At 44.7% G+C, this 10,794-nt stretch overlaps 1 protein-coding gene across 2 annotated transcripts in view; it reads right to left on the reverse strand.

The window, feature by feature from the left end:
• Positions 1-361: 361 nt before the first annotated feature.
• mcrs1 (microspherule protein 1) overlaps positions 362-10,794 on the reverse strand; it is a 21,671-nt gene continuing 11,238 nt past the window's right edge. The window contains exons 8-15 of one of the 2 annotated variants that reach the window (XM_080791794.1): positions 8,997-9,072; positions 8,818-8,846; positions 8,486-8,578; positions 7,249-7,321; positions 7,188-7,197; positions 5,903-5,990; positions 5,313-5,440; positions 362-553 (exon numbers count right to left, since the gene is read on the reverse strand). In XM_080791794.1, the coding sequence (XP_080647920.1) occupies positions 467-553; positions 5,313-5,440; positions 5,903-5,990; positions 7,188-7,197; positions 7,249-7,321; positions 8,486-8,578; positions 8,818-8,846; positions 8,997-9,072 (584 nt within the window). In that variant the 3' untranslated portion in view covers positions 362-466. Of the gene's footprint in view, positions 554-5,312; positions 5,441-5,902; positions 5,991-7,187; positions 7,198-7,238; positions 7,322-8,485; positions 8,579-8,817; positions 8,847-8,996; positions 9,073-10,794 lie in introns of both variants that reach the window. The other variant, XM_080791793.1, reaches the window with a different exon arrangement.

A 10,794-nucleotide genomic window follows, 5' to 3' on the forward strand; every position in this document is an offset into this window, starting at 1 on the left:
GTTAGGTTGAAACTGCACCCATCATTGTAAAATGGTTGAAATTGTACCCATCATTTAAAAATGGTTTAAACTGTACCCATCATTTTAAAATGGTTTAAACTGTACCCATCATTTTAAAATGGTTTAAACTGTACCCATCATTTTAAAATGGTTTAAACTGTACCCATCATTTTAAAATGGTTTAAACTGTACCCATCATTTTAAAATGGTTTAAACTGTACCCATCATTTTAAAATGGTTTAAACTGTACCCATCATTTTAAAATGGTTTAAACTGTACCCATCATTTTAAAATGCTGGTAAAGAAAGCTTGATAAAAGTCCAAAAATTCACCAGAACAGGAAATTACATCGACTCCAATATATTGGAAAAAAACAAGAACGCTTTAATAGTAGAATTTCAACATAATCAGTATTGTGAACATTTGAATAAACAATAAACAGGTTGTTACAGACAGACAGACAGGTTCACTGCTGGCTCATCTTGGCCGCCTCAGCTTTGATCAGAGAGATGAGCTCCAGGTTTATCAGGAAGACGAAGCGTAAGCCAGCGATCTGAGGAAGACACGGTTATGACATCATCAATCAATATGAGGAAGACACCGTTATGACATCATCAATCAATATGAGGAAGACACGGTTATGACATCATCAATCAATATGAGGAAGACACCGTTATGACATCATCAATCAATATATATGAGGAAGACATCGTCGTACAGTTGGAAATATCCTACCAATTTCAAATTATACATTGTTGATGTGTATGCCTTAAAAATATACACAGAAAGTTAGTGTGCGCACACAGACAGTTAAGAACGTCTCCACTGCTAGTGTCTGTGTGACACGCTGAATCACACATGTTTGTTCACCGCAGCCAGGCAAGAAAGACTTCTCCCTAAAGTTTCCATAAAGTTCACTTGAAAGTTACGTTTGAGAAACTTAGGTCGCATTCTCACCTAATACTTCGGTAGACTCGAATGCGTATGGGCGGAGAAATGGGATTCTTGCATATTTAATTGGCTACGGTTTGCCTTCACACTGTCATGATCCGCAGCAATTGGAAACGCAGCAGGGGGGACCTTTATCAATGTGTTCCATTCATAAACTAGCCTACACAGTGAAATGATAAATCTATGGTGATAAAATTATACTCATAACGTGCATATGTGTCGTGCCGTCTGGGACTGCCCCCCCCCCCCCCTCTCTCTCGCTCTCTCACTATATAGCACGCAGCCACGCACTGTTCTTTTGGGCATGGAGGCACAGCGCTGAGCGCACTGATATAACAGACAGCAGCGCAAAATGTTTACAAGTTTATGGAGATGAAAGTTCCTACTCCCCACTAGTCCCCACACAGTGACAGCACTCCATGTTTACGGCACGCACAGACAGACAGAATATTCTGTAGGCTATAATACTATTACACTGCACTGCAGTGTTTGTGTTTTCTTAAGCAATTGATTAATGTACTCGTCCTCATTTCGATCAGGGCTTCAGTCTCCACTCTCCTCATTCGACCACGTCTATCCACGCCACGGTAACGGGACATCTTTGCGCTGCGTAAAATATGCCTTCTCCGTCTCCAACTGTGTTCAGCTCCTCACGCGCCACATTGTTTGCTTCATTTCCTTTATTTGCTGCGGATTGCATTCACACCTGCACCGAATCGTAGTCAAGCGCGATTGGAAGCGAAGCGAAAGCCCCGAGTAAAATGCGTTTCTTTGCTGCGCATTAGGATTCGAAAGAGCCTTCACACCTGCCAAACGAAGCGCACTTTCTGAAAATGCGCAGCAGGATTCGTTTTAATCGCAGCAAAGCTCTCTGGTGAGAATGCGACCTTAGACAATTATGAATTTACGGTATGACAACAGCGAAGGTGAAACATGAAGGACCGGCTACTCCGCTTCTCTCTCTTAGTTGTCGTGAATGTCGTCTCGTCTGCCGCTACTGTTATGCAGTAGCTCTGCCACCACACTACTGTTATGCAGTAGCTCTGCCCACCACACTACTGTTATGTAGTAGCTCTGCCACCACACTACTGTTATGCAGTAGCTCTGCCCACCACACTACTGTTATGCAGTAGCTCTGCCACCACACTACTGTTATGCAGTAGCTCTGCACCACACTACTGTTATGCAGTAGCTCTGCCACCACACTACTGTTATGCAGTAGCTCTGCACCACACTACTGTTATGCAGTAGCTCTGCCACCACACTACTGTTATGCAGTAGCTCTGCCACCACACTACTGTTATGCAGTAGCTCTGCACCACACTACTGTTATGCAGTAGCTCTGCCACCACACTACTGTTATGCAGTAGCTCTGCCACCACACTACTGTTATGCAGTAGCTCTGCACCACACTACTGTTATGCAGTAGCTCTGCCACCACACTACTGTTATGCAGTAGCTCTGCCACCACACTACTGTTATGCAGTAGCTCTGCCCACCACACTACTGTTATGCAGTAGCTCTGCCCACCAGAGCCGCTTCTGCAACACAGTGTAGGTCTTGTAGGTCAGCTTAAAAAACACCAGCATAAAGCAGGCTCCACAACAACTCACAGCGCAGCTTGCATCGTTCCAACTGCCTGGTGACGCACCACCACTGAAAGCCTGGTGACGCACCACCACTGAAAGCCTGGTGACGCACCACCACTGAAAGCCTGGTGACACACCACCACTGAAAGCCTGGTGACGCGAGGCAAGCGGTGTTTTTTGATACAGTACGTGCCTGGAGAGTAGGTGATCTCCTCATGTAAACAAAGCCACACATTAGCATTTCTATGGCCGAGGGTCGTTAGACTCCCTGATCTACATAGTTACATATACCTCTACCACACGGCTCCCTCTGGTCCCAGATCTGATCTACATAGTCACATACCTCTACCACACTGTTGTTGTTCAGCTTTCCTCTGGTCCCAGATCTGATCTACATAGTTACATATACCTCTACCACACGGCTCCCTCTGGTCCCAGATCTGATCTACATAGTTACATATACCTCTACCACACGGCTCCCTCTGGTCCCAGATCTGATCTACATAGTTACATATACCTCTACCACACGGCTCCCTCTGGTCCCAGATCTGATCTACATAGTTACATATACCTCTACCACACGGCTCCCTCTGGTCCCAGATCTGATCTACATAGTTACATACCTCTACCACACTGTTGTTGTTCAGCTTTCCTCTGGTCCCAGATCTGATCTACATAGTCACATACCTCTACCACACTGTTGTTGTTCAGCTTCCCTCTGGTCCCAGATCTGATCTACATAGTTACACATACCTCTACCACACTGTTGTTGTTCAGCTTCCCTCTGGTCCCAGATCTGATCTACATAGTCACATACCTCTACCACACTGTTGTTGTTCAGCTTTCCTCTGGTCCCAGATCTGATCTACATAGGGCGCTTTCACACCCAAAGTTCGCTTAGAAGGTCCGGATCAAGGACCAAGGACCAAATATTTGCATTTTGATTTTGGTCCCTTTGGTGTTCACACTGGACTTTGTAAAGCGTACCAAATATGTAAACAAATGACACGTGGACATGTTAAGCGAACCAAATAGTGAGGGAAAAAGAACATGAGGGGAAATCACTGTCTACAATTTTTGGGGCAACCTTCAGTCACACAGAGAGAGAAGAGAACAGCAACATGACAGCAACAACTTGCTATTGCATTCATTCTTAATTATTTTATTAGCCAAATAAGAGCAACAGGTGAACAGAGGAGCAGGTGTTTGAACAATAATGTGCTTGCTGCTGATGCATACAATTCACGGAGACGTATAGCCTACAACAACAAGGTATCCCCGATAAAAATGACTTTTCTTCCATGTGTGCACCTTGACCTGATTAGATATGTTATTTCTGCGCATCAAATCGGCAGGCATTTCCATGTCATCTTATGGTTTAAACTTGAAGGTGGTCAGTTAGTAGGTTATTGAGCTTCAAGTCAGAACAGCTCCGCTGCAGCTAATTGAGTTGACCTAGTTTTACGTCTTTTGCTATAGTGATGTAATCAATTAATCATTTGGGACCACCTGTGTATAGCTTATTTAACATTGGCTTTTTCTCTATACGTGCGGCCGTGCGCGACATGGATAATTTTAAATATTTCAAATTCTCTGTCTCTGCGTCTCTCCCATATAAATATATGGTTCTCTCCCCCTCATGTGCGCCCCCCCCCCCCCCCCCCCCCACACACACACACACACACACACACACACACAAACACAGACAGACTCTACAAGCTTACATCCACGTGTACCATATACCGTACACCATTCCGTGTCGATAATTATACATCTGTTATTTTTGCGCATGTGAACCTCGTACGCTGCCATTACATTTGCGCTGCGCCTCGACATGCGTCTACTATTAAAATAAAATCAGACTGTCAGCTGTCATATCAATAGTGATCCCCGTAAAAAATACATGCTTTTATAACTAATTATTAATGCAGCCTCACAACTGCCGAAGCCCGACAGCTATTTTGGCTATCGTACTGTATTTGGTCCTCTATAAAGTCCGAATGCATTCACACCAGTAACGAACCGCACCGTGGTTCGTTTGGAAGCGAACCGAGTCCGGCCTTTTTTAGCGGACCATGGTTCGTTTCTTTGATCCGCACCAGAGTTCGGATGCATGTTCACACCAACCGAACCAAAGGGGTAAGCGGACCATGGTTCGTTTTAAACGAACCAAACATGTCCGGTGTGAAAGCGCCCATAGTTACACATACCTCTACCACACGGCTCCCTCTGGTCCCAGATCTGATCTACATAGTTACATATACCTCTACCACACGGCTCCCTCTGGTCCCAGATCTGATCTACATAGTTACATACCTCTACCACACTGTTGTTGTTCAGCTTTCCTCTGGTCCCAGATCTGATCTACATAGTTACATACCTCTACCACACTGTTGTTGTTCAGCTTTCCTCTGGTCCCAGATCTGATCTACATAGTTACACATACCTCTACCACACTGTTGTTGTTCAGCTTCCCTCTGGTCCCAGATCTGATCTACATAGTCACATACCTCTACCACACTGTTGTTGTTCAGCTTCCCTCTGGTCCCAGATCTGATCTACATAGTTACACATACCTCTACCACACTGTTGTTGTTCAGCTTCCCTCTGGTCCCAGATCTGATCTACATAGTTACACATACCTCTACCACACTGTTGTTGTTCAGCTTCCCTCTGGTCCCAGATCTGATCTACATAGTCACATACCTCTACCACACTGTTGTTGTTCAGCTTCCCTCTGGTCCCAGATCTGATCTACATAGTTACACATACCTCTACCACACTGTTGTTGTTCAGCTTTCCTCTGGTCCCAGACAGAACTGGTCTGCCGTCGATGTAAATCGGCCGTCTGCCCTCGTTGGCCATGAAGAAGTCTCCGTTGTTCTTCAGTTTGATGATTCCTGGAAAACAGAAAACGTATCAATACAAAACATGGAATCATAATAACGCAACGCATGGGGTTGACATTAAGGCTTGTAATGAATCTTTCCGGACAAGTGCATTACATATTTAGTCGTCCGTTGGTGGTTGATCACACCACCTGATTGGTGTTGGGTAATTGATCAATTGATCTAATATTCAAACATGTATTCACCAAAAATATGAACACGGATGCCCATATTATGGTCATACTCATACTCAAAATATTTGTGTGTATTTTTATATGTAAAGTCCATACAAAGCCACTGATGCACTGATGACGTGTCGAGCTTCACATGAATAACATTTATAATCTATCTCCTTCGAGATGAGACGGTGACAGTCAGGAGGGAGTGTCTGGAGTTATTAAACGTCACCTTGTGTCTCATTGGAGATGAGACGGTGACAGTCAGGAGGGAGTGTCTGGAGTTATTAAACGTCACCTTGTTTTCGGGATATCTTCCAGGCGGGACCTTCCAGCGACAGGTCCACGTCAATCTGTTTGTCCTTGGTGGCTCTGCCCAGCGTGATCTGTTAACATGTTACACATGGTACACATGTTAAACACATGTTGAACACATGGTTAAACATGTTAAACACATGTTTAAACATGTGCTCTGCCCAGCGTGATCTGTGGGAAGGTTGGATACTTTGCCATTATTAGACGATTGATTTAACCATGTTTGGTAAAAGTTGACATTAATAGTATGATTTAGTAGCAGGGAGGGTGAGGCTGCTCTGCCTCCTCCTCCACCTCCAGAATGTAAACACTGTGCCCACCCACCCACTGGGCCCACCTCCAGAATGTAAACACTGTGCCCACCCACCCACCCGGCCCACCCACCCACTGGGCCCACCTCCAGAATGTAAACACTGTGCCCACCCACCCACTGGGCCCACCCACCCACTGGGCCCACCCACCCACTGGGCCCACCTCCAGAATGTAAACACTGTGCCCACCCACCCACTGGGCCCACCCACCCACTGGGCCCACCCACCCACTGGGCCCACCTCCAGAATGTAAACACTGTGCCCACCCACCCACCCGGCCCACCCACCCACCCGGCCCACCCACCCACCCGGCCCACCCACCCACTGGGCCCACCCACCCACTGGGCCCACCCACCCACCCGGCCCACCCACCCACTGGGTGTTGTTGATGTGAATACGTCTGAGTGGAGCAGAAAGCTGGTCCTTAGTTTGTATAGCAACAGTATCGGGGGGGTGCTTACCATAAGGTCCATTACATTTAACCCATTCTGGGCAGGAACCCCTTTTGGTGTTTCAAGCATTATGTTATACTTTAGCTATTGAAAAATAGCAGATCTACAAGCTCATAGTGCGACACTCGGTGCCGCACTATGAGCTTGTACATATCGTGAAAATGTAGCGCAAATCTTTGAATATATATTCTTTCAGAGCGAACGTTTTTAACTCAAATCTTTGCATCTGGGAGGTCACTGGAACAACATATTTTCAGATGGGGGTCGCGGCCAATTACATATCATTTTTGGGGTCCTTGACATGAAATATTGAGCACCACCGACATAGAAACATAGACATAGAAACATGAGGTATTTCAGAAAACTGTCATGATTTAGAAGACATTTGTAGAATCGTCCTCAGGTCTAAATGTAACAGACCTATTAACTAGCTGTGAATTAAAGGGGAACTTGCCTCTCGCGATCTCATGCATATTCATTATCTGTGAATTAAAGGGGAACTTGCCTCTCGCGACCTCATGAATATTCATTATCTGTGAATTAAAGGGGAACTTGCCTCTCGCGATCTCATGAGGTAGCGGACCATCCTTCCTCTCAGCGCTGCTAGAGTCTGGTTGTCAAAGTCTGGCAGGTTCATCCCTGAAGGAGAGACACGTTAAAAACATGTTAAACATGAACATTAGAGTATGGCAGGTTCATCCCTGAAGGAGAGACACGTTAAAAACATGTTAAACATGAACATTAGAGTATGGCAGGTTCATCCCTGAAGGAGAGACACGTTAAAAACATGTTAAACACGTGTTAAACATGTTAAACATGAACATTATGGTTGTCAAAGTCTGGCAGGTTCAATGAGAAACAGAAAATATTTTGGAGGGCCGGGCCAAAAGGCTGAACTTAATTATGCATAATATAATTTTTATTTCTATATAAAAAGCAGTAAATTACATTGTTTTGACAAGCTGGTAAGAGTATATGTTATCATTAGGCAATGAAGGCCTTACAAAAATGTAATTTATTCAAGCAAAATTTCCAAAGCAATGGTAAACAAAATGTGAAACATTTGACTCAAATTATAGGCTTATAGACTATTTTATGTCATGATGAAGAGCGCTCGCCCTCAGTTCACATGGGTGTGATTTTTTTTTACTTTCTACTTGCATGCTTGAGACGTTTCCTTTCCCAGTTGAAAACTATGTTATTAAGTCTACTAGCATTTTATTTTAACGATAAGAACTTTATGTAGCTCTCTTAATAGTTGGAGGCAGCGGTACCACTTTCACAACCCATGATGCGCCGCTTACTATCAGCGTGAGATGATTCATTCATTCATTAATTGTCCTCCTGCGAGGAAGTTTGGTAATCAAATCAAGAGCCTGCGCAGACCGTGTTGTGGAGCTGCTTCATTCACCGACGTCGTCACCAATAAATCCAAAAAGCCGCCATTTTCGCATATAAGGGGGGTGAAGGAAGGAAGACAGGTTCTCAATCACACGCAATTCACGTGCACAGTTGACGTGCAGATTGCGTGCAGTGAGAATACATGGGCTTCAAAATAAAAGCAATGCGGGTTTAGTCCACCCATAAGGTAATTAGAAAGTATGTTTTATTTCCACGTAGTCTTTGGCGGGCCGTATTTGGCCCGCGGGCCGTACAATGCCCAGGTCTGTTCTAACGTGACTAGCGACGGGACCGCCATGGGCGTCAAAAACACAATCACTGGTTAGAATTGGAATCATTGATTTAGATTCAGAGTTATCAGCGTCAGAAGATTCAGTGAGGCGTGTTTATTAGCGCGTTTACCTGTAATACTGTCCACCAGCACCTGCCAGCGAGGCAACTCCTGTTCCAACTGTCTGATCTCCCGTTTCTGATGACGATCCGAGATCATGAGCTCTGAGAGGGAAGAACCAGGAGGGAACACAGTGAGATCAGTCCAAACGTTAGTGGTTCTGTATACTAGTACCTATAATAAAAGGCTCTAAATGTCCTCTCCTCCTTCTGTAAAGATGCACTTTGTCCCATATCACACATCCCATATCACTCTCACACATCCCATATCACACATCCCATATCACACTCACACATCCCATATCACACTCACACATGCATGAATACGAATTAATATTTCTTACCGTGTTCCAACACCTCATCCCTGCTCTCCCTAGGATGAAGCAAGACATTAAATAAGTATTACTGTAATCTCTAACCCTAACCCGAGGACAAATGTGTAAGAAAACTAATAATGATAATAAAACAGGAGAAATGTGTAATAAATGTAATAATGATAATAAAGTAAGTAAAGATATCTTACTTTAACTTTGCATCGTCAACCATCTGCTCTGCGTCTGAGAAGTTGAGCACCTGTTCACCTTTAGGGAGAGGCTGGACTGAAACAGAACATGTAACTGTTAAGTTAACACCTGGTATGTTACACCTGGTCTGTAACACATGGTCTGTTAACACCTGGTCTGTTAACACCTGGTATGTTACACCTGGTCTGTTAACACATGGTCTGTAACACATGGTCACATGGTATCTGAAGCTGTGTGGGAGGGGATGATGCCTGCGTGCTGAATTTGGCATTTTATTTATTCATTTGTTCTATTATTAGCTTATATTCCCGGCAAAAAATCCCAGGTAGGCACAGAACTAGAGCTGTCAGAACTAGAGCTGTCAGAACTAGAGCTGTCAGAACTAGAGCTGTCAGAACTCTGTGTGTAAAGTGGAATTTACACAAGAACTTCTAACAAGAAAAAAACAACCTCCGGGACGACGGGTCCAGAAGCCGCTGTAAGCCTGGATCCCAAGATTAAACCCACCCTGGAGTGAGTTCTGGTACAGTTAAACTCTGTCAGGATTAAACCCACCGTGGAGTGAGTTCTGGTACAGTTAAACTCTGTCAGGATTAAACCCACCCTGGAGTGAGTTCTGGTACAGTTAAACTCTGTCAGGATTAAACCCACCCTGGAGTGAGTTCTGGTACAGTTAAACTCTGTCAGTCAGGTAGTTAGAGTTAACTCATCACTCTGATCGTCCAGGAGGTAGTACTGCTTCAGAAGCTAGTTAGTTAGTCAGGTAGGTAGTTAGTTAGAGTTACCTCACCACTCTGATCGTCCAGGAGGTAGTACTGTTTGAGCAGCGGGTTAGTTAGTCAGGTAGTTAAAGTTAACTCACCACTCTGATCGTCCAGGAGGTAGTACTGCTTCAGAAGCTAGTTAGTTAGTCAGGTAGGTAGTTAGTTAGTTAACTCACCACTCTGATCGTCCAGGAGGTAGTACTGTTTGAGCAGCGGGTTAGTTAGTCAGGTAGGTAGTTAGTTAGAGTTAACTCACCACTCTGATCGTCCAGGAGGTAGTACTGTTTGAGCAGCGGGTTAGTTAGTCAGGTAGGTAGTTAGTTAGAGTTAACTCACCACTCTGATCGTCCAGGAGGTAGTACTGTTTGAGCAGCGGGTTAGTTAGTCAGGTAGGTAGTTAGTTAGAGTTAACTCACCACTCTGATCGTCCAGGAGGTAGTACTGTTTGAGCAGCGGGTTAGTTAGTCAGGTAGGTAGTTAGTTAGAGTTAACTCACCACTCTGATCGTCCAGGAGGTAGTACTGTTTGAGCAGCGGGTTAGTTAGTCAGGTAGGTAGTTAGTTAGAGTTAACTCACCACTCTGATCGTCCAGGAGGTAGTACTGTTTGAGCAGTGGGTTAGTTAGTCAGGTAGGTAGTTAGTTAGAGTTAACTCACCACTCTGATCGTCCAGGAGGTAGTACTGTTTGAGCAGCGGGTTAGTTAGTCAGGTAGGTAGTTAGTTAGAGTTAACTCACCACTCTGATCGTCCAGGAGGTAGTACTGTTTGAGCAGCGGGTTAGTTAGTCAGGTAGGTAGTTAGTTAGAGTTAACTCACCACTCTGATCGTCCAGGAGGTAGTACTGTTTGAGCAGCGGGTTAGTTAGTCAGGTAGGTAGTTAGTTAGAGTTAACTCACCACTCTGATCGTCCAGGAGGTAGTACTGTTTGAGCAGCGGGTTAGTTAGTCAGGTAGGTAGTTAGTTAGAGTTAACTCACCACTCTGATCGTCCAGGAGGTAGTACTGTTTGAGCAGCGGGTTAGTTAGTCAGGTAG

The sequence above is a fragment of the Protomyctophum bolini genome, assembly GCF_963924005.1.
Source record: "Protomyctophum bolini genome assembly, chromosome: 20".
In the NCBI taxonomy this organism is placed as follows: Eukaryota; Metazoa; Chordata; class Actinopteri; order Myctophiformes; family Myctophidae; genus Protomyctophum; species Protomyctophum bolini.